General features: G+C 40.3%; 1 protein-coding gene across 1 annotated transcript; it reads left to right on the top strand.

Annotated features, from left to right (window-relative positions):
- The first annotated feature begins 897 nt into the window (after positions 1 to 897).
- On the top strand, positions 898 to 23551 carry LOC144050594 (ras-specific guanine nucleotide-releasing factor 1-like). Its single transcript, XM_077563992.1, has 27 exons — positions 898 to 1446; positions 4719 to 4825; positions 5448 to 5595; positions 5824 to 5916; positions 6326 to 6579; positions 6677 to 6756; positions 8503 to 8696; positions 9308 to 9417; positions 9829 to 9947; positions 10608 to 10768; positions 11273 to 11336; positions 12207 to 12349; positions 12510 to 12592; positions 12874 to 13122; positions 15311 to 15684; positions 16042 to 16149; positions 17801 to 17971; positions 18346 to 18452; positions 18516 to 18628; positions 18809 to 18869; positions 18953 to 19059; positions 19524 to 19608; positions 19694 to 19891; positions 20432 to 20511; positions 20602 to 20719; positions 20845 to 20913; positions 21366 to 23551. The coding sequence occupies exons 1-27, from the start codon at positions 1171 to 1173 to the stop codon at positions 21456 to 21458; spliced, it is 3765 nt and encodes a 1254-aa protein (XP_077420118.1). The 5' UTR covers positions 898 to 1170; the 3' UTR covers positions 21459 to 23551.
- The last annotated feature ends 45 nt before the right edge of the window (positions 23552 to 23596 follow it).

Genomic DNA, 23596 nt, shown 5'->3' with positions numbered 1-23596 from the left:
CAGGACCATATTTCTAAACAATAATGTCAGTTAGCACTTAATGTTAATGGAGCAGATGAACTGTTCGGAGACAGTAAAACAAAATGGACCCATTCTATGTTTTTTTTAGCCAGGCTTTGTTGGTTCTTTTCTCAAATATTCATACACACTGTTTATTGTCTTGCTGCAATTATGAGATATATGAGTGTTTTTGAGATATGAGCATTGTCATGAGTGTTTTGAGATATGAGCATTGTCACAGGATGAATTAAGCTCGTCTCTCACTGTACTTCCTGCCACCATGTTGACACCTTCACTGAGGAAGTTTGTGCTGCTGATCCTAAGCCAACGCCAACAAAATACAGTGCAGCTCTGCTTACCCTTTGGCTTTGACTTGATAGCAGGGGTGATAGTGAATCAGACAGTGTGCTCACTTGAAAGAGGCTCTGAGACTTCCCCCAGTCACGCCGATCTTATCACATCACATCTCATCACAGGTGGCGAAACTCGGTTGTGTTTTTTTTTTTATGTATATTAAATTGTTACATAAGTATAGTGGGGCTTGCTCACGGACATGTTCAGAAATAAGCAAATACAGAAAGATGTACTTACTTTTGATTTCGCACTTGATTGGTAGGCACTGCAAGGATCGAATTATTTGCATAGAAGCCAAATTAATGTTTTGATACAGTTCTTGCTGTGGATCTCATTTGATTGTGCATGATATCATTATGCCTTGTAAGTGCATTAAATCAATGCAAATTAATGATCGATATTTCAGTGCAAAAGCTGTGTGTGTGTGTGTGTGTGTTTGTGTGTGTGTGTGTGACGGCGAGTTGGAGCATCTGTCCAACGTGCTGAAAGCTACCGCTCAGGGGGGCAAGTCACGTGACTGCGCTTCCTTGCGCGTATGCGTCGAAGCAAGTGCGCGCGCACGCACTTCCACCCTCACAATGAGGGGTTCTCTCGCGTGTATGCTCTGGTTTCATCTCAGCCTTGAACGCGCGTGTGGTTCTTTTTGAGTGTGCGTCTTTTTTTTCTTTTTAAGAGGAGGGGGGCTTCTCCGTCAAGAGAAGGGGGCCCTCTCGCAAGTGACCGTCAAGTGAGTGTGTGTCTCGTGGGTGCTGAGGAGGAGGAAGAGGAGAAAGATGTGAAGAAGCGGCAGTGCGCGTCCTCCCGGGGGGCTGCAACATGCAGAAGGGCATGAGGCTCAACGATGGCCATGTCACCTATCTGGCGCTGCTGGCCAGGAAGGACGGCACCAGGCGAGGGTGCCTGAGCAAGAAGAGCTCGGACAACACCAAATGGCACCCCAAGTGGTTCTGCCTGCTGCAGAACATGCTCTTCTATTTCGAGAACGACTCCAGCTCGCGCCCCTCCGGACTCTACCTGCTGGAGGGATGCGCGTGCGACAGGGCGCCCTCACCCAAGACGCCACCTTCCGCTAAGGAATGCATGGAGAAGCAGGTAGGATGGGGGGTGGGGTGGGAGTGGGGGCTGCATGCTTAGGAATTCGTGCATGAGTTGTCTGTATGAACTTTGTGCTCGTCCAGTTTTCTTGCTGAAGAAAAGCTAATGAGGGAGAACAAAAAACTTGCGTCCAAACTTTTTGTAGTGTGCCATCTGGCGGAGGCGGGCTGCCCCTTCCCCTGCAGTTTTGACGTATTGATTGAACTCCTTGTCTTGATATTAATAGCATCCTACCTTGGCAACCGCGTCTGCCCGTTTCGAGCATGAATCTCTCTCACAGTGCCACCATGAGAAAAGACTCCGAGTCATTTCACCACTCTAAATTGAACGCAAATCACTTCTCAGGGAGATTCCGTTGTTTGGCAACTTGCAAGCAAAAGCTTTAGGAGGATGGAGAAATGTTGATGACGGTGATGAGGGGCTTAAAACAAAAAAAAAAGTGTGAAAGCTGCCCTGCCGGCTGCAGTCTTCCGCAGCACAGCTTGTAAAGAAGCCAGAAATCTCCACAAGCTCGTCATTTTTAACCCATATACATTTTATTATGTCAACGTAGTATGTGTTTCGTTTGCCTCGACATGTCAGGACAAGACTATCGATGGGGGGAGAAATTTTGAGCTGATGACATGTAAGGTGGCAGCTGCTCATGCAAGCTGCCCTACTCGTTTATTTCAACAGTGATTAAATGCATTTGAAAGGCTTCAATTAGCATCACGCTGTCTGGCATTTCACCGCGTGTCTTATTGGTGTGAAGACGGCTGTTTTATGAGTGTGTGTGCATACAGTTTAGGTGTATCTGTGTGCGTCAGTCTTTCTTTTTTTCTTTTTTTTTTTTTACATGTGATAATGATTTGTTACTATTGGCATTTAACACTAATGACTTGGGTAAGAACATTTGAACTACAATTTAACAGTGCTTCATTTTGTTTCTTTGACATTGCTTTGCTTTAGCCTATCAAAAATTTTAAATACGTCCTCAAATGGTTTGCCATGAAGTATTTCTACTTCAATTACAACAACAACTAATCAGCTCCACTTTCCTCCACTTTGTATTTTCCGTCAGTCTGGATGCCCCGTTGCACCATGCTGCCTCCCACAGGTCAGTCTTGGTACTGCGACAAGCCTCTGTAAGCCTGTAGTACTTTTCAATTAGACGTGGCTATGGTACCATCTTGTGGCATTTCAGAAAGAGTCCAAAAACAGCAAATAGACAAGTTTTCAGCGAATAGGAGATCGTTTAAAATCAATCAATCAATCAAATGGGCAGAGGAACATTGTAGGTTACAATCATTCTTAAAATTACGTAATTATACAAAAACAAATCCAAAAGGGCAAAACATCAGCCAAAACATCTGCTGGATCTCGTGTGCTTGTCTGACGTCTCATTGCTGTCGTAGCTCATGTTGTGAGTCCACCTGAGGTGAAATGAGGACAAGGAGAGGAACCACTAGACCAGGTGTCTGAGCACATTCAGATTCTCACAAAGAGCCTCACTTGAGTCAATGAGCGGGCTGTGGAGGTCATGTGAGGAGACTCAGGCGTTAAATACATGCACACCACGACATGTGTGTGTGGCTGCGTGTTCAAAAGCTGCGGGAGGAAGGGCCGTGAGAGTGGATCTTATCAGTGTGTGTGACAGGGAAAGGGACAACGCAGCGAATCGATGCCAAGCCAACTGCCACCTTGCAGGCCTCTAGTGCTTTTTATAGTTGCATTCACTCCAAAAAAAAAGAACAACAAAAAGCATCTTTCCCCTCCTCATTTAGCTTTCCTTTCTCATTGTAGTATTTGTTGTGTTCCACTTTCTTATTCCCCATTTAGAAGGCGAGCTACGTTTAAGACCACTGTTACCATGGCAACCCCTATTTGCATCAGGGGAAAAAAAATGGCATTTGAATGGGCCAATAAAACGAGAGAATATGAGTCGATATTGTGCACTTAGAGACGAGACAAATGAGGCAAATACGACGGGCGGTGGACAGTGACTTTGAATTGTGCTAATGCGAAAGTGGGTCACACAAAAAAAAGGACAAAAAATGTGCAAAGCAAAGTTACATAATGTCACAAACAATGGCAGTCTACTGACTGATTAATAATCTGCTTTTTGGGGGTCAGAAAAGGCTCACATTTAGTTGCACAATCCCTCAGTGAATTCTGCTAGTTATTATAATTATTACATCAGCCAATAACTGATAATATTAATAAACCTAAAAATATCACCTCGATCCTTTTTCTAAATAGTCACTATTATACATTTTTCAATACATTTTATTCAGTGTATTGTTTAGAATAAACCACCATGTAAATGTAAAACTTAGAAATGAAATAAATATAAATAATATAGATAATATATAAGTAAATATAACTAATACAAATAAAATTTATAAAAATGCACATATATTACATATTAAACCCAAGTGTTTATGTAAACTACCTTTTAAACATCAACTTACTATGTGAAGTTGGAGAGATGTCTGTAATTTTTTGGGCAAACCTGCACTTATTTTTGTAAATATCTATAAATTGTATTAAATTGTCATTGGGTCCATTGAAAGGTGCTTTATACATCAAAGTTATTATGATTATGATTATTATTATTATGGAATTCTGAAACATGAAAAGAGACTGATCTTTTGAATACCCCATTTGGGTGGATATGTCTTGCTGAAAAAGAAATCTAATTAAGACAATTAAAGGATAATAATAAAATATGTTTAAGTATGAGTTAGTGGTACTGCTTGCTTCGCATTAGTCCCATAAAAAAAAAAAAATAGCAAGCAGCATGTTGCTCAATGTAACAGAGTAAAAGTAATTTTTCCTCTTAACAAAACTACTCAAGTAAAAGTCACTAAGTATGTGGAAAAAGTAAGTTTGATTTTTTATTTTTTTTATGTGAACTTGTGCTACTGTGGGATCCCACTACCTTTTATTCTCCTTGAACTAGAATAAACTATTGAGGAACTTTCCAGATCTTGTATAGATCATATCTATTTACTCATTGATTTTTTACAAGGTGACAAGCATTTAAGCCCTGACATTGTTCATAGAATCTCATGAGAGATGTGCTGAAGAAGCCGATGAACACATACTATTCAATGCTACTGAGATGCAGCCGGGAGAAATTTTGAGCGTAATACACCGCTTAACCTTTTGTACAAAAAGCACACCGCATAGTTAAGGCTGGCTGTTTTTCCCGTTTATATGAATGCATTTTGAGGAATGCATTTAGAAAATATCATCTCTTGGTGTCTCTTTCTGTTTGTGTTTTCTAGTATTACTTTACAATCACCTTTAATCATGACAACCAGAAGGCTTTGGAGCTGCGCACAGAAGACGTCAAGGACTGTGACGAGTGGGTCGCCGCCATCACGCAGGCCAGGTAACTAAAAACTAGCCTTTTCCTAGTTACTATATACACATGAAATCTAAAGGCCGCAGTGAAAGATGGCTTGTAAAAATGGCTCTACCAAACAAGTCTAAATCCAGACCCAAAATTCAGCGCAATCAGAGCAATGAATAAACCTCTGGGCACATATTAGGTTTGATTGGTCAGTTTTATTTTGATACCAAGCTTGTGTCTTCCAGAATGGCGCATGCTGTCCCATCTTATTGGGTTGGATAATGAATAGCTAACCTGTCCGCTTACACAAATGTTCACCATGGCTTGACTTTTATGAGCTAAAACGTAAACAATCCTGGTGCGTATTGCCTGGACAAGTCTGTTGAAAAGCCTGTTATTCAAATAATATTTACAAATATCAGCTGTTGCTTTGAATTTACTTTTGCATAAGCGCTTATTTGTTTTTTACTTTGTATTGCTTTGTGTATTTTAATGTGTTTATGCATAGTGGACTGCAGATGCAAATTAGCAACTGCTGCTAGAATCTGGCATTAATTAACGTGCATTGTCCCTTTCAAAGAAAATGAAATTATTATGATTAATAAAGATCCGCGAAACATACATTAAAGTTTCGAATGCGTCGATATGTGTGTCACTGTAGTTACAGGAACCTAGCTACGGAGCATGAGAGCCTCATGCAGAAGTATCTGCACCTACTACAAATAGTGGAGACGGAGAAAACGGTTGCCAAGCAACTTCGGCAACAGATAGAGGACGGGGAAATCGAGATAGAGCGGCTAAAATCAGAGGTAACCTGCTCTGTGCTATCTAGCAAGAAACACTCAAGTATGTTTTTGTCCAGATTGTCGGAGAAAGGAATGAGGAAAAGTGTCAAGACAATAAATACTGAAAAGTGTACTGTACTGTGGACAAGTATTTAACTGTACAAAAACCTGTTCATGAAAAATGCATTTGTTTGTAATACACTAATGGATGACGCCATTTTTCGTAATTCCCTTTTTCGTGTTGAATTTTAGATCGCTTCGCTGCTGAAGGACAACGAGAAGATCCAGTCCAAACCGGAGGTGCCTCCAAGTGATGACGACACTGAAATCCAGAAGATAAAAAAGGTGGGAGAACCTGCTGTGCGGACTCATTTGAATATGCAGGCAGTTAACATTAATAAAAAAAAAAAAAGGGGGGGGGGGTGAACATTTCTCACAGTCAACTCAAGAGCTCTTCAGCCTGCATCCAGCGGAGTAGCTGCTCTCTATGGAAGCTCCTTTGAAATGCACATTTCAAATGAAAATGTCATTGTCAGATTATCACATGATTAAGCAAACTGGTCGGCGTTTCCAAATGGGATACACAACTTCTTTTTTTTTCTTTTTCTTTTTCTTTTTTTTCCTGGAGAGCTCAGCATTGTTCATTCGGTAATTTTAACAATTTGACATGTCATCATCATTGCTCTCCTTTATTTTTATTTTTTATTTACACACAACTTCGAAACAAAACAAATATCATGGATGACTCTCACAGGTCCAGAGTTTCCTGCGAGGTTGGATTTGCCGCAGGAAGTGGAAAACCATCATCCAGGACTACATTCGTTCGCCCCACGCGGAGAGCATGAGGAAGAGGAACCAGGTTGTGTTTAGCATGCTGGAGGCCGAGGCCGAATACGTCCAGCAGCTGCATATCCTGGTCAACAACTTCCTGCGGCCGCTACGCATGGCTGCCAGCTCCAAGAAGCCGCCCATCACACACGATGACGTCAGCAGCATCTTCCTCAACAGGTAAGTGAGGCCGCTCCAGGGTCCGAACCCCAACCCAGGCCTCCGCCAGTCTTTTTCAATATGAAATGCTGCTAACTGTTATTATTTGTTTTGTCAGTGAGACCATCATGTTCCTCCATCAGATCTTCTACCAGGGGTTAAAGGCCAGGATAGCTAGCTGGCCCACACTGGTGCTGGGTAAGAGAGATGACAACAATCCGCCAGACCTGTTAAAATAAGTCATGTGTTCATACATACAAGAGAAATGAATAAAAACCCACATGGCGGGAACTGCTGGCAAACAACGTCACACACACACACAGTATGCACAGAGAAAGGTGTGCTGTAATTCTCGCGTTAATTCAGGCTTACACTTGCTTATTTCATAAAGGACCACTTGAATAATGCTGAGATAAAACATTTATGATGTGTAAGCCATCTGGCCCGACACTCTTTGTTCAATAAATGTGTCTGGAGTTATGCAGGTCCACAAAATGGTAAGATATGTCCGTCCACTGCGCTTCTCGGTTAAACGCAGACAGGCATCCAATCTGCCTCTCCTGTTGCAGCCAAATTTTTGACTGAGACTTTAATCAAGCTCTTAAAACTGTAGATGAGTGTGCGAGAGTCACGCAGGTCTTTGCCAACTTGGAGCCGGCAGTACGGCTGGGAATCTTGTTGCTTTCAAATGGACGTTAGCTTGAAGACTGTTCTGTCTGTGAGGCCTAGCGTTCTTCTTCTTCTTCTTCTTCTTCTTCTCCTCCTTCTTCTTAGGTGATTCAGTCCTTTGTTGTTGTTGTTCTTCTTCTTCTTTTTCTTTTTCTTCTTTTACCTGGGTCATCTAGTCCTTTGCTCTTCTTCTTGTTCTTCTTCTTTCTTGTTATTGTTCTTGGTTTTCTTCTTGTTCTTGGTCTTCTGCTTCTTCTTCGTTAGTGATGTTCTGATGTAAGAGCATTTTATTTATTTTTTATCTATTTATTTAATGGCTCTTGCTGAGCTGTGTGTTAGGAAAAGGATGTAAATAAGAGCGGCAAATAAATGTATTTTTTCAAAATCAAATCAAATCTTTAGTGATGTTCTGACGTAAGAGCATTTTATTTATTTTTTATCTATATATTTAATGGCTCTTGCCGAGCTGTGTGTTATGAAAATAATGTAAATAAGTGCGGCAGATAAATGTCATTTTTCAAAATCAAAAAATCTAAATCTTCTTCTTCCTGGGTGATCCAGTCCTTCACTCTTGTTGTTGTTCTTCTTCTTGTTTTTCTTCTTCTCCTTCTTCTTCTAAATAAGTGCGGCAAATAAATGTCATTTTTCAAAATCAAAAATCTTCTTTTACCTGGGCCATCTAGTCCTTTGCTCTTGTTCTTGTTTTTGTTTTTGTTTTTGTTTTTGTTTTTGTTTTTGTTTTTGTTTTTGTTTTTGTTCTTGTTCTTGTTCTTGTTCTTGTTCTTGTTCTTGTTTTTGTTTTTGTTTTTGTTTTTGTTTTTGTTTTTGTTCTTGTTCTTGTTCTTGTTCTTGTTCTTGTTCTTGCTCTTGCTCTTGCTCTTGCTCTTGCTCTTGCTCTTGCTCTTGCTCTTGCTCTTGCTCTTGCTCTTGTTCTTGTTCTTGTTCTTGTTGTTCTTGTTCTTCTACTTCTTCTTCTTCCTTTTGATTTCAGATGATTGTCAGGCCAAAAATTGCAGATTAAGTTTCAAACCCAGTTCACACTCAGACCACTCACTTTTGAATGATTGCCGATTTCAAATCTGGTCGGCGCCAGAATTTCAGACGCTCTCGAACAGCAGTGGTCAGAGAAATGCGGTGAACCGTGACACTGGTCTCACACCGCTGAAGGAGATTTTTGACTATATTCAGAGCTGAATTTAGTCATTTGGTTCTACATCAAGAACTGAAAATCTTGCCCAGTAAATACACAAAGTATGTTTCTGTCTCCCCTAATAGCGGACCTCTTTGACATTTTGCTGCCCATGTTAAACATCTACCAAGAGTTTGTGCGGAACCACCAGTACAGCCTGCAGATCTTGGCCCACTGCAAGCAGAACCGGGACTTTGACAAGCTGCTGAAGCAGTACGAGACCAAGCCCGACTGCGAGGAAAGAACGTTGGAGACCTTCCTAACTTACCCTATGTTTCAGGTATGCACAACAGGATTGCCGCATTACTGCACTGCAGTATGGACCCCCCCCCCCCCCAAATAACAATTATAATGCCAGTTGCTATTGCTTCACTTCAATAGTGCCAAGATTTATATTTACATTTTTTTTTTCATAGCTGTTTAAAGTGCTAGCATAAATTTGGACATTTCCCCTTCAGGTTTCCTATGAACTGAAAACTGGAGTTAAAGTGTAGAAATTTTAATTGTTAATTACGGCCCTTGCGGCAGGGTGGCATCCGCACTATTTCACTTTTTATCATCATCACATCTGTGATGCGCAGTTATGGCCCTTAATGTATTGTATCTATTAGACCATTTGCGTTTGCTAGCCTGTGGTTCTCAAAGCTTGCTAATGAGTTTCAACTTCTTGTGAGGTGGCAACAGTTGCTAAACAACAGCTATAGTAATTGAGGGGAAGAGGATTTTTGGGGGGGAGTGGTCAAATAAAAGAGAGTATATAGACCAGAATGGACTGTATTTCCGTGAAGTGTAAGTGTGGAACTTAGCCAATTAATACTTTAGTACAGAGAGCACATATTGAACGATCGTGTGACTTCTAGTTATTAATTAGTCTGTATTTCTGTGTGCCAGATCCCTCGCTATATCCTGACCCTCCATGAATTACTGGCTCACACTCCTCATGAGCATGTGGAGAGAACTAGCTTGGACTACGCCAAGTCCAAACTGGAGGAGCTTTCGAGGTACATCTACACATTGTCAGTCAATCATTCAGACAGAGGTTGAGGGACATTCTATAATGTGTCCATTGAAAACTGACAGTGTTTCTATATATTGTCAAAATCATGTTTGCAAAAGTTATGAGGAGATGTGTGTGAAAATAGCACAACATTCCATAACCTTGACACTCAGTAAAAAGTCCTTGGCTGGTTCAATTCAACATAATTTCAAATGATTTCACCCAACCAAAATTTAACATATACAACATGCTACTTTTAACTTTTGTTTATTCTACTTGATGGGTGCATCTTATAAGAAAACTGTACATTTAAAGGGATATCATTGCTTCATTCCAAAGGAAACAGACCATATTTAGTCCTTGATTTTCGCATACAGAACTTCTTTCCGATCATATAGCTGTTTTTTTCTTTTAGAATAATGCACGACGAGGTGAGCGAGACTGAGAACATTCGGAAAAATCTGGCGATTGAGCGAATGATTGTGGAAGGCTGTGAAGTGCTGCTGGACACCAGCCAGACCTTTGTCAGACAAGGTTGGTTTGTTTTATTGCCACTCAATGACATTATTTATTTTATTTAGCCATCCATACTGATTTAATATTTTCTACCAGGGTAGGCTATATAGATATAAAACAATCAGGAAAAAATTGAATAATTTCCTTTCCTTGTGATCAAAGTCAGAAAATATCCTGTTCAATATTTGCAAATCCTTGCCAACAATGACTTGGACCAACCTGCGAACTCTGGGATTCGGATGTGAAACAGAACCTTACGAAGCAAACTAAAACTTCCGCCGTTGCCAAACTCAAATAGAATAGCAGATTGTTGCGTTGACTGTACAATATTCAAGATATTCACCACAGAAAAAAATGTCAAAGAGAATGCTTTGCCACTACAATGAAGTTTCCCTCTAAGCAAACAGTTAGCCTAGCTTCTTCCATTTCTGTTTTCACTACTAGTCCAATGCCCCGTGGAACAATGCTGCCTCTCACAGGCCAGGCTTGGCGCTACACATTTTTATGTTTAGGGTCGTCTTTTGCAAATAGAAACTCATTGATAATGGCTCTTCCATTTCTGAAGATTGTACAGTCTTTGATCGTAAAGTGTATTTCAAAGTTGTTGTTTTTTCTAGTTATAGAAGCAGTTGCCCTTTTGTAAGTGTGTGTGTTTCTGACAATACTGGCCTTCCACAGGTTCTCTGATCCAGGTGCCCATGAGCGAGAAGGGCAAGATCACCAGGGGCCGAATGGGTTCTTTGTCCCTGAAGAAGGAAGGCGAGAGACAGTGCTTCCTCTTTTCCAAACATCTCATCATCTGCACTCGAGGCTCCGGGGGCAAACTGCACGTCACCAAGGTACCAACCACACAGAAGAACATACTTTTTGATTTAAAAAAAAAACAGAAAACCATTTGTACATTTGTATTCTAAAAATAACAAAGTTGTGATGAGAGAGGAATCTGTCAAACACGGCAATCTTGTATTTTTTCATGAGGCTACTTTGCCCTATTAGTTGATGCTGGTTGAGTCGAGCAATTAAGGCACATAAATTCCTCTCTTTTATCATCAGAAAAATAATGTGCAGTAACAGTAAACATCTCAGTTTAGAGAAACTACTGTTCACATACAGACATTAAATAGTTAGTCCTGAGACCGTTTGAACTCTGCTGCTGACAAAAACAGTAGCACCGAAGCGCAACAATCTCTTGTAAAACATTGTGAATGAGCGCTCTGCACAGTAAAATATATTATTTTACATTATGTATGGGTAATTTATTAACTATTTGTCTCAGTCATGGAGAATGTTGGAGGTTTACGGGTTCTCTATCTTATCGTATTAATATGCACCCTGTGTTGCAGAATGGTGTGGTATCCCTCATTGACTGCACACTGATGGAGGAACCAGAGGGCACTGATGATGAGTGTAAGTTATAATAGACCCTGGTTGTTAGCTACGTGGCTATACTGTACAAATTGTATCAAAACAAGTTTCAGGATTGGTGTCACAAACGATATACAGTATTTCAAATCCAAAACTACAAATTTTCCCCTTCAAAGTAATCCTCAAGGAGTCCAGCGCACTTTCCCAGCCTTCTCTGCTACATTTTCATGCACTTTTAATTCTATCATTTATCATTAGTTTTCATTAGAATTAACTCTTTGACTGCCAGACGTTTTCAGAAAAGGGATGCCGTGGGTGCCAGCCGATTTAAGCATTTTGACTGATCTTTCAAGGTCAACAGAAAATGTTGTGTTTGGACTATGGGAACACACATACTACCGAATGAAAGATTGGACTCTCATCTTTCATCAGAAAAAAAGAGTTTGTTTCTACCTTATTCCGTTTTTCAGTAATCAACAATAGAAAATGGTTAGTTTCACCTCTGTTTTGAAACAAACGTCTTTTAACGTCTTTGGCACTCCTCCCTAGGATTTTACTAAACGTTATTTAACGTTTTTGGCAGTCAAAAATCAACAAATTACAGTATTTACTAAAATTAATATAATTTGTATTTTTAAAATGTTAAATTTTATTAATGTTTTAAATCGATTATTTACAACAAATCAGTTAACCAATTATTTAATGAGGACAATTAATTTAAATTAAAAAAAATTTTTTAAATGCATTTTACCAAACCAATTATGAGGGAAATAATAATAACATGGATTTTTTTTTATGTGTACACATGTACAAGCCTTTATATTTTCACCATGTTTTAGACAATCTATTTTATATGTCATGCAAAGTATTTAACTGCCTTTTTGAACAGTTGATCCAATTTGTGCACTGCAGCCAAAGCGGAGCGGAGTGGCCAGGACACCGAGCACCTGGACTTTAAAGTGATAGTGGAGCCCAAAGAGGGTCAGCCGTACACTGTCATCCTGGTGGCTTCATCGCGACAAGAGAAGACGGCGTGGACGAGCGATATCAGCCAGGTGAAAAATGATACTGCAAGATTGGAAAGTGTGGATTTTTTTTTTTTTTACACTTGTAATGTATATGGGCCTACTTAGTGAAGAAGCAACAGCGTCCTGGGCTTCAATTCCAACAAAGCTAACTCTCTTGCGTTTCCATCTGTTCTTTTTCGTCTCTCAGTGCATCGACAACATCCGCTGCAATGGTCTGATGATGAATGCTTTCGAAGAAAACAGTAAAGTCTCCGTGCCACAGATGATTAAGTGAGAGTCACTCCGTACATGCACAACCCCACAGAAGGGAAAAGATCATCATCCCTAAAACACTGGAGGGAACCTTCGGCCATTGGCATTTGATCCGCCTCTCTAAGCAGTCCTCAATAAAACCTCAGAGGAACTCTTTTAGCCTACAAAGCTCGAATAACATTTAACCCACATATGTTCAATTGTTGCATCATATATTTTTTAGAACCTCAGAGGACTGAAAAGCATCCGTCTCAGTGAAACGTCCTGGAAAGCTGACCTCATTCTGTACCGTCCCGTAGATCCGACACCAGCTTGTACTGCGACGATGTGGACATCCGCTTCAGCAAGATGATGAACTCCTGCAAGGTGCTGCAGATCCGCTACGCCAGCGTGGAGCGTTTGCTGGAGAGGCTGACCGACCTGCGCTTCCTCTCCATCGACTTCCTCAACACCTTTCTTCACTCCTACCGCGTTTTCACCAGCGCAGACGTCGTGCTGGACAAGCTCATCACCATCTACAAGAAGCCTATCAGCGCCATCCCTGCACGGTGAGCACGTTCTTTTAGCCACATGGCGTATTATTACTCTGACGTTCGTGCCAGTGAACAATTTAGAGTCTTCAATTAGGTCTGAAGTCATCTGGAGAGAAAACAAGTGAACATGCAAAGAGCTGAAATTCGAACACAGAATCTAGAAACTGTGAGGCAAACCACGAGAGCGCTCTGCTGTCAAGTTTGAGAACTTCATATACGTACTTCCCCACTGCCATGAAAATCCCCCCCCCCCCTCCCCCATCACAAAATGTTCTCTTTCCACTGTCCAACCCGTGGACGTCCAGGTGAGCCCACCCACCTTTCCTTCACCCTGCGCTCTTTTGCTTTTTATTCTTCTTTCCACAAGTCTGACCATCCCTCTCTCCGCTGCGCTGTCGCCATGACAACCCTTTACTTTGCTGCAGGACCCCACCCTCTCCTCATCCTCCCTCGCCCCCTCCTCTCATCTGCAGCAGTATTAAATGTTGATGGTGGTGTTTTGTACTCCATCACCCCCCTCCTCCTTTTTGTCTGCAGCTTCCATCCATCCATCCACTTCCTGTTTTATCCTCTTTATGTATCATAACACCTCTTTTGACTTTCTTCACAAACGATGCGAGCAGACACAGCACATATTGTAGGAGTGGCGGTAGCCGCCCCACAGCATCCTTGGCTGTGGAGGAATCCATATCCGCTATGTCACTGACTCCAGCCTACTTCTCCCACCTTGCTCTTCTCTCTCTCGCTCTCTCCCGTGTCTCAGTGGGCCTCCCCCGGGCTGGTTGCTGTTGGCAGCGCCCGTGCCTTGCAACGCTGTCACTTGATGGGCTATTTATAGGCCTTCAGAGGGGGTGGCTCTCTCAGTGCAAGGAGGATGCTGTCTTAAACAATGTCGCTCCCATAAAAAAGAAAATGAGCTTGCCAAAAATGGGCTGTATGTTAATGTGTTCCCTCTGTGTACACAAACACAAACACACACACCAAGTGTATTATCCATGCACCATTAGGAACATACTATATTTAGCTATTTTTTTCAACTGTAGTTTTTTAATCCCATCTACCATAGCAGGCTGTTAGCAAGATTGCACAAGAAGAACAGACTATTTGGAAAAAGAACCCATACAATACGAAATTTGTTTGATTTTCAAAAAAAGGTTTCCTACATTGACTGTACTTCTAACATTTCTTATAACTCTTAACTATCAAAACAAGTTGAGTCACTCTACAGGGAAGATTTAATAAAGAGCGGGCAAAAGTACGCGTGTTCTGTACTTAGGTAGAAGTTAAAGATACTTGTGTGAAAAATGCTCTGGTGAAAGTAGTCCTGATTTAACCCCTTTATTTATGTAAAGGGAAAAAGTACAGACTCTTAAATGTAATTGTAAGTACTAAAAGTAAAAAATAGAAATGCAATATTTATTGTCTCCTAGATACATTACAGATTTAGAAACATAGCAAAATAAAAAAAATAAAAAAAACTTCTCTGTGCAAAAAATACTTTTTTTTTTTAATTAAAATGCATAGTGCTCATACATAAAAGAGAGAAAAAAACATGATAATTATGAAAAAATAATCAGCACTGAACTAACAACATATCCAACATGAGCAAAAAAATTATAATTAAAAATAATAATTTTAAAAAAGCACAATTTTGCTCTCTGAATCTGGCTCATGTTTCTCCGTTAGTGTTGTACCTGTTTCTTTCCTCCTTATAAGACACCAAGATATCAATCAATCAATCAATCAATCAATCAATCAATCAATCAATCAATCAATATTTCAACATTAGTTGACTTTGTCTTTTTTTTTTTATGTTGTGTCACTAACCGCGGAGGTTGAAAAAAAGTAAGAGGCCTGTTTTGCAAATTCAGAAGTAGGAAGGCTACAGATATCTGTTTGCAAATGTATGGAATCCAAAATTAAAAAATGATGGAAAAATACAGTCAAATAAAGTACAAATACTTGAAGTCTGAGCCTCTGACACTACTCATAACCATATTTGACGATGCCTGGCTGACACAACATCAAAATAGTTTGTTTTAATATTAATAACAAACAGCTAATACAATGATGAACATTGGTAGAACTCCACAAGTTGTGTGTATACGTCATCAGCTGCTATATGTTGATCATACCTAAGACACATCAAGTGTGTACATTTGTATATTTTAAGAAGAATGAAATGAGATCTCTCTGACTGCAGTGCTTTGGAGCTCTTCTTCGCCAGCAGCCAGAACAACAAACTTCTGTACGGCGAGCCGCCCACATCGCCACGTGCCAGTCGCAAGTTCTCGTCCCCGCCGCCGCTCGCCATCACCAAGACGTCGTCACCCAACCGCCGCCGCAAGCTCTCGCTCAACATTCCCATTATCACGGGAGGCAAAGCGCTGGACCTGGCCGCGCTCAGCTGCTCCCCGAATGGCTATGCCAGCATGCACACCGCCATGTCCCCTTTTGGGAAGACCTCCCTGGACATCAACAAGCTGTTTGTGTCCAGCACCATGGCTAGCAAAATTCCAGATGAGGGGGAAGCCAAGGCCGAGAGCAAGGCCGACGAGCCTGTCCTCAACAAGCAAGGTTAGAACCATTTTACTATGTTCATTTTATCTTGCATTTATGTCCCATGTTAGGGGTGTCCAAAATTAAAAATGAAAGGATACACAAGCTACTTTAACATTTTTTTAATCACTAACTCATTCACTGCATTCCCAGTTAAAATTGATATTTGACGTCTATGGCCGTCATTGGCAGTGAATGATTTAAACATGCATTAATTAATTAATTTTATATGGTTTTGGCATTATAGTTATTTTTGAAAAACAGTACAACCAAAAATAATAGTATTCTCTATTGGGTGTATGAAAGACATCATTCGAACAAATTTTAATGTTTCGTGTTACAATGCCTTTACAATCTTTTTATCCGATCTGTCAGTGAGAGAGGAACGTGACGAAGAACCGTGTCAGAGTGATGAGACTGAAGCGGAGATGTCTCCTCCCAAGTCGCCATCCACACCCAAGAACGTCAAGTCAAAAAACAGTGGTACGAAATTCAATAACACAATTTACAATTGATTTTCATAGACGAGTACGTTCTTTTTTCCGGCATTATTCTCACAATATTACGACTATTTTTTCCTAATCTATTGACTTAATTTTTGTACAATTTTGGCTTGTTTTTTATATAATTAAGCTTCATCAAATTGGACTATTCTTATAAAATTAGACATTCTCTGGAAATATTATAGGTTTTAACTTTTATTCTTGTACAATTTAAAAATGACAATAACATTGTCCTCATGCTAATCTACCAGTTTCTGCCCATGTCCCGCCCACCTGCTGAAGAGTCATTGGATGAAGTAGATGCCAATAATTATAGCAGCACCACTATTTTTCGTTTCTTTTATTGAGTGAAAAAATGTACTTTAGAATTTGACTGTTGCTTTGTTAAGTCAAAAGTTATGTAATATCCATCCATCCATTTTCTTAAACGGTTGTCCTCACAAGGGTTTGGGGGGGGGGGGGGGGGTGCCAGCCAATTCAGGAGTTATGTAATATTGTAATATAATTTCACTTGAAAGTGGAAATTAATTTGCTTGAAATGTATAAGTTGTGGAAGCAACTTGCCCATCTCTGCCCAATAATATAAATATGTCTCCCAAATTTTATTCTGCCAAAGCACATAGGCAAATATACGTACAGTATGTCAAATATAGGCCTTTTTTTTTTAAACACTAAGCTATTTTTTAGTTGTGTGAAAGGCATATAAATGTTCATTGTAACTTCTGCCATGTGGTGGAAGAGCATTTTATTGTTCTGCTTGTCACTAAATGTCGCTGACTCTCTGGCATAAACGGATGACGGAAAAAGCATAATACTTTTTGTCCCATTTAACTGATAATAATTCCCCATGCCACACCTGATTATTTCTCAGGTTAGGAATTGATGAAAGTAGAAAAGTGCTAACCTAAGCAGTGTGTCATAACAGAGTGAAAGTGAGCTATTTAAAGACTGGAAATGACGGCAGCAACAGAGCACATGTAGCAACTTTTTCAAAGTGGAAATGATCAAGTCTGACAAGAACCAAATAAGGGCTTGTAGGGAAAGAAAAGGAAAAACAAAACAAATAAACACCCACAGCTTCTCGGACCTGCTGCTACCACGCGGAGAAGGAGCATCCACCCTGTCGGCAGTCAGGCACAATTAATCCCCAGTGTGTTCTCCTCCCACGGTGTTGGATACAAGGGAAGCCAGTGCCGTGCGAGTGTAGGTGGAAGGAAACCTTGTACCTTAGCAACCATGTGCGTGTTCTTCTAATACCGCCCCCGGTTCGATGGAGAAAGGCAGGGAGGAAGTGTGAGTGGGAGGCACAGGCAACCACAGTCACTGACACAAGCTGTAGGACAAACTCACGATTTGTTCAGCCTTGGCTCAAGGACGCCCTCTGGTGGACAACGCTGTCTTTTGATAATGCGCATCAGTCAGTGTCAGAAATTAACACAATGATAGCTTTGACACACCATCTATTCATTTGCTATGTCCTCATTATGCTCACGAGTGTGCGGAGTTTCGGCGTTGTCACATTTCAAAGGTGGCCTAGTGGTTAAAACTTCTGCCTCATAACTCAAAAGAAACACCTTCACTTGTGTCGGACGTGACAAGTATTAACATTCTTTTTTTTTCTTGGCCCACAGAGTTTACGCTGTTCTCCTTCAACAACAGCATGGTGGTGTCATCTTGCCGGGAGCTGGACAATAACCGCAGTGCCCTCTCGGCGGCCTCGGCCTTCGCCATCGCCACAGCTGGTGCCAACGAGGGCACGCCAACCAAGGAGAAGTACCGCCGCATGTCCCTCGCCGCCACAGGTCAGATTATCTACAGAAATGCCCCTCATGGTCAGGTGGCGTTCTTTTAAAACAAGCGTGTTAGCCCACAAGCTAGCTAGCTAGTGGCTAGCACCAAGGTGTCATTAATCTGAAAGGAGAATACTTTTCAGAAAGCTATTTTCTTCCTAATGTCTGTATTTAAGATAAGATAAGATTTTCATTAACTGTAAGCTTTAAAAATCTAAATAATATCAAACATTTAAATTAAAGCATGAAATATTTCACTCTGTATGGTGGAAATTTGTGTAACGTGCCCAATTCACTATTTGAATTTAACAGTTACAATAAATGAAGTTTCCCATGATATGAAAATGTTTTGAGGTCCATCTGAAATATCTTCAAACTGTCGCCAGGCTTTCCGACAGACCAGAGAAATGGAGACAAAGAGTTTGTTATCAGAAGAGCGGCTACTAACCGAGTTCTGAATGTATTGCGGCACTGGGTTTCCAAACACTCCCAGGTACACGCACGTTTGCATTAAAATAATATATATATAGCAGTGACGCTTATTGTTCATCTGCAGGACTTTGAGCTGAATTCGGAGCTGAAGATGAGGGTCATTGGCTTTCTGGAGGAGGTGATGCATGACCCGGAACTCCTGACACAGGAAAGAAAGGCTGCTGCTAACATTATTAGGTGTGTTTCTTAATTTTTACACGTGCAATATCCTACGAAGAATGGAACTACCTGATAAACCCCCTGTATATACTGAATTTACCACTGGTGCATCATCAGAAAAACAAAGTGGTGACGCTGGCTCCTGTCTGTTATCAAAACGCAGACCCGTTTCAAGCCCTTTTCTCTGTTTGCATTCAGGACTCTAGCACAGGAGGACCCCGGGGATAACCAGGTCACCTTGGAAGAAATCATTCACACGGTGAGATGAACGAATCAGCCCGCCTGTGTCATTTGTTTCCCCCGTGCTATAATATCGTGTTTGTGTATGTGTGTGTATTTTAGGCGATGGAGGAGTGCCGGAACGAGCCGTTTGAGAACCACTCTGCCCTGGAGATCGCCGAGCAGCTCACTTTGCTCGATCACTTGGTCTTCAAGGTCATCCCGTATGAGTGAGTGCATGAAGGATAATATATTTATAATATTACAATAATTTTTTTGTCATTTTATGAAAATTACTGTGGAGTCAGCAAAGCAAAAAAATAAAAACATCTACATGAAATAGTTTTCTATTCTACGCATGACCATATATAATATAGAAATTTGTATAGGGAATTTGCGCCCCCTTGTGGCAGTGCATGTCAGTATCTCCGTTTTTTTTTTTTTTTTTTTTTTTTACATGTGTAGCTAACTCACTGAATGTAACTTACAGGGCTGAAACTGAATTATAAGCCAAGTTTTAGTTTATATATAATTAACCTGTTTTTAGTGATCCTGTGCATCTAATAAAGAAAACAAAACAAAGCTGTAACTCCTTCTTCAGCATTGGGGAAGTTGATGCTGGGCATCCTGCAGCCTAGCAACATTTTGTAAGCTAATGTTTCGAATTTTGTGTTTGTATTTGATATTTCCCCAGGGAGTTCTTCGGTCAAGGCTGGATGAAGAACGACAAGAGTGAGAGAACTCCCTACATCATGAAAACCACCAAGCACTTCAACGACGTGCGTTCACCAGAGCAATAACAGGCAGAATTTTGTTAGCGAATCAAAACGACTTACCACGATTTACGTGCTTTGTTCGAATCAGATCAGCGACAGGATTGCCACCGAAATCCTGCAGTGGGACGACGTCAACATGCGGGTGGCGGCCATCGAGAAGTGGGTGGCGGCGGCGGACATTTGTCGCTGCCTGCACAACTACAACGCCGTGCTGGAGATCACGTCTTCGCTCAACCGCAGCGCCATCTTCCGCCTTAAGAGGACCTGGCTCAAGGTCTCTAAACAGGTAGAGTACTAAACCTATACTATATTATACTATACTATACTATACACATAATTATCAGTAAGTGGGCTTTATTCATATATGAGGATATTACAAAACAATAAAAGTAGTACTTGGGCGCCATCTTGTGGCACCATGGTGTCAAAGTTGAAGCAGAAAATCCACTTGGAGACAAAATGAAGAGCACAGACTTTTCAAACGTTTCAAACTTTCCTTTTGCAAAAGGAGAAGGTCATTTTTTGATTCATTCAAATCCAAAAAGGCCCTCCCGTTTGAAGGCCCTGCTTTTTAAAGAGTTTTTACCAGTAACTCCAGCTTCCCCCCAGTTTCCAAAAACATCCATGTTAGCTTCATTAAAGACTCTAAAAATGAAAGAAAGGTCAAATGGATGGACATTGTAAAGATGGAAAGGCTGTCACTGTAACGTTCGGTGTATTATATCTTTTAAAGGCGCGCCTTTCTCATTTTGGAATCCAATTGTCCATGTGTTTTGAGTCAAGCTATAATAATAATAATTACTCTCTGTTTGATTTTTTTTTTTAGACCAAAACAGTGATTGACAAGTTACAGAAGTTGGTGTCATCAGAAGGCCGCTTCAAAAACCTGAGGGAGGCACTCAAGAAGTGAGTCAGCCTGCAGAGATAAAAATTTTTTGTTAATAAACATTCTATATTTATCACTAATTATTCACGATCATGTGTTTGTGTCTTCAGCTGCGACCCGCCTTGTGTTCCCTACCTGGGCATGTACCTGACCGATCTGGCCTTCATCGAGGAAGGAACGCCCAACTACACTGAGGACAACCTGGTTAACTTTTCCAAGATGAGAATGGTAAAGGACCTTCACAGAATGATTCTGCTGTTTTCTAGCTATGTGCTCAAAGAATGAAAGCAAACCTGCAATAATGTCTGGGAAATATTGAAAAATGATAATCATCAACCCTTGTTTGTTCTCAGATTTCTCACATCATCAGAGAAATTCGGCAGTTCCAACAGACGGCCTATAAGATCGATTATCAGCCAAAGGTGAGCTTTTTTTCCCCCTCTCCTGTGTTCATTGGAGATAAATTGTTGGTACTTTGACTCTGGTGGGTCTCAGTCCTGTGAGCGACGGCGAACTAACCTTACATGCGGTATATCCCGTCGCAACACTTTTTTTCCCTCTTTTTAAATATATGTTTAATAAATTTTCTTGAAAACTTCTTGGGTGTTGGCCAATTTACTTGGGTGGCCCACCCAAGTATTAACACGGTGTGGGAAACACTGCTACTTTATCAGTAGACCACTAACTGTCCAAGCCTACCATAAACATGGAATTTAACTCATTTGAAACCCTAATGATAGAGTAAACATATATTCAGAAATGACTCATTGGCAGCAGAGGGAAGTGTAAAGTTAAAGTACAGTTTGATGTGTGTGTGTTTTGTGTTCCGAAAGGCAGACATAGTGCAATTCCGCATTTTTTGTTGTTGTCGTAGGTGGCAAAATACTTGCTGGACAACAGCTCTGTGCTGGGTGAGGAGCGTCTTTACGAAACGTCCTTGAGAATCGAACCCAAAACGTCATCGTGAAGAAGCTCGTTCAACTTTCATATCAAGTGTACAGGATCGTCATGTTCTATTGTAATGTACATATGACGCTATTATTTGTATTTGAGGCCGTGCCCTTCTAGTATGTTCTCCTCAATGTCGAATATAGAGGCTAAGTAGACGCCCACAGGTTTTATTCATATAGTTGGCAGATTATGTGTTATTTATGGTCTTATTATATACTGTACACTTGGATTTTAATTTCAGATGAGAGAATATGAGTTCACATGTCTTGGCTTGATTTGCACTGTAGGTCCAAGGGAAAAACTCCTACAGTGTATTAGATTTTTTTTCATTTCCAATATTAGCTTTGGCTACATTTTGGCGGATGGAACATCTGAAATAAAACGCATGCACCCAAATTGTAAGTAAATAACTCCACAAGTGTCAATACTTAGGGAGTAGCAAACAATTGTACATAAATAATACAAATATTTAACATTACATAGCGTTTAGTTGGCCTGAGCTAATTCTCCAACAATCCCACCCCAACACCACACCTCATTGATTTAAAAGCGGGTGAGTTCCACTTTTTTTTTTTCAATGGCCACCATTGGCAATTATTTACTCTAATGTAGCATATTTAGATTTCATTTGTCTATGCATTTCTTGTAGTTTAGATTTTAACAGGTGTTTTTATTGTGTTTGTGTTATTTGAGAAAACCGGATTGTGTATACGTGCATCAACAATCAGTGAATTTCAATGACATCAAGCTCGCATTGACCGGAATATCCAATATGTGTATTTACACTGTATTCGCATTGGCAGATATGCCATAAGTATCGGGTTTTTATCACATTTGAAAGAGGCTTGATTCCTATTCGAAGATATCTGATTCAATGCCATTAAGAGCAAAAAAAGAAAAGAAAATTTTGGAATTGCGTCACTTCAGCCGTGCAGTGTAAATCCGAGATTTGGTCAGTCACCTTTATGTCCTGGAATGAAAAATTTGCCTTAAAAGATGAGTTGCCTTTTTCCCGACGAGGTGTCCTGAAGTCATTATCAAAACTATGATCGAAACCAATACTGTATTGATAACCATATGAGCTTTTATTACATTTAGACCAGAAATTACTATAAATAGAATGAATGTCAATATTTTAAAATCTTCTAAAAATGGGACACCCTCGTTAAGTGGAAAGTAATTTATCCAATATTTTAAATTTTCTTTATGAGTAAAAAACTAAAAAAGTAGGTCATGCAAAATGATTCATTCCCTTTTCTCTCAGTGCAGCCAACTGACTTCCAAGTTTTAATTTGACAATGACAATCTATTGATTTCTCCAAGCCAAAGTCCTTGCCCTAATAAATGCCTTAGAAGCTATTTGAGCAAATAAACACCCCCAACCACTAAATGAGGAAATATGGTACATATTCTTATTTGTTTGAACCAAATTAAATGTTGGGACGATCATGTTTCTTGTAGCTGTTGGCGCAGAACGATACTCTTTAGGGTTTTAACTGAGGAAAAACATGGTTTGGCTTTTGCTTCTTCCCACTTTAGACGTAAGGCGATTTATGTAGCAAGTTTAATTCCCCGTGTTTCATGGAAAAAGATCCTCCTTGGCCAGTGTTACATTACAAGCCTTAATCATGAAAACAGATATATACCACAAATATTTTGTTGAACTATTTTGCCAATGAAGCTGAAGTATATGTTTCCCCGTGTACAGCATAATGTAATAACTCCTCTGTGTATGATACTTTAAAGTGTAACGCATCCTGTCTATTTCATGTATTAGCAGGACCTATACAGTAGTAAAATTGTGTTTATTCTCAAGATATTTCTATGTATTTTTACAGGCTTTGTATAGACGAGCGCCTGACGCTTAAGTGGCACGCATGTACCACTTTTTCACGTGTTCAGAATGTATATCTTGCAGCACAGTCGCCCCCTCCCAAAAGGCACACGAGATATTTGCAATACGCAGCGCTACGACGACCAATTGTGTGCCAGCAGCTTGAGTCAGTATTTGCAGTTTTTTTTCTCCTCCCTTTTTTTGCACAAGAAAAAAAAGTGTATTCTTTCCTGATTACCTCTTGTTAATAAAGCTCTTCTTTCTCAGGGGGAGAATGAGTTTTGTGTTTCTCACACTGAAGTATGCTATGAGGGGGGGGA

This window comes from Vanacampus margaritifer, chromosome 4 (genome assembly GCF_051991255.1).
Source record: "Vanacampus margaritifer isolate UIUO_Vmar chromosome 4, RoL_Vmar_1.0, whole genome shotgun sequence".
NCBI classification, from domain to species: Eukaryota; Metazoa; Chordata; class Actinopteri; order Syngnathiformes; family Syngnathidae; genus Vanacampus; species Vanacampus margaritifer.
This window is presented reverse-complemented; position numbering and strand designations above follow the sequence as displayed.

Excerpts from the sequence above, each read along its gene's own strand:
- LOC144050594 (XM_077563992.1), top strand. The coding sequence starts at position 1,171 with ATGCAGAAGGGCATGAGGCTCAACGATGGCCATGTCACCTATCTGGCG. Across the intron at positions 1,447-4,718 it reads AGGAATGCATGGAGAAGCAG|TATTACTTTACAATCACCTT; the intron begins GTAGGATGGGGG and ends TGTGTTTTCTAG. Across the intron at positions 9,948-10,607 it reads CCAGACCTTTGTCAGACAAG|GTTCTCTGATCCAGGTGCCC; the intron begins GTTGGTTTGTTT and ends GGCCTTCCACAG.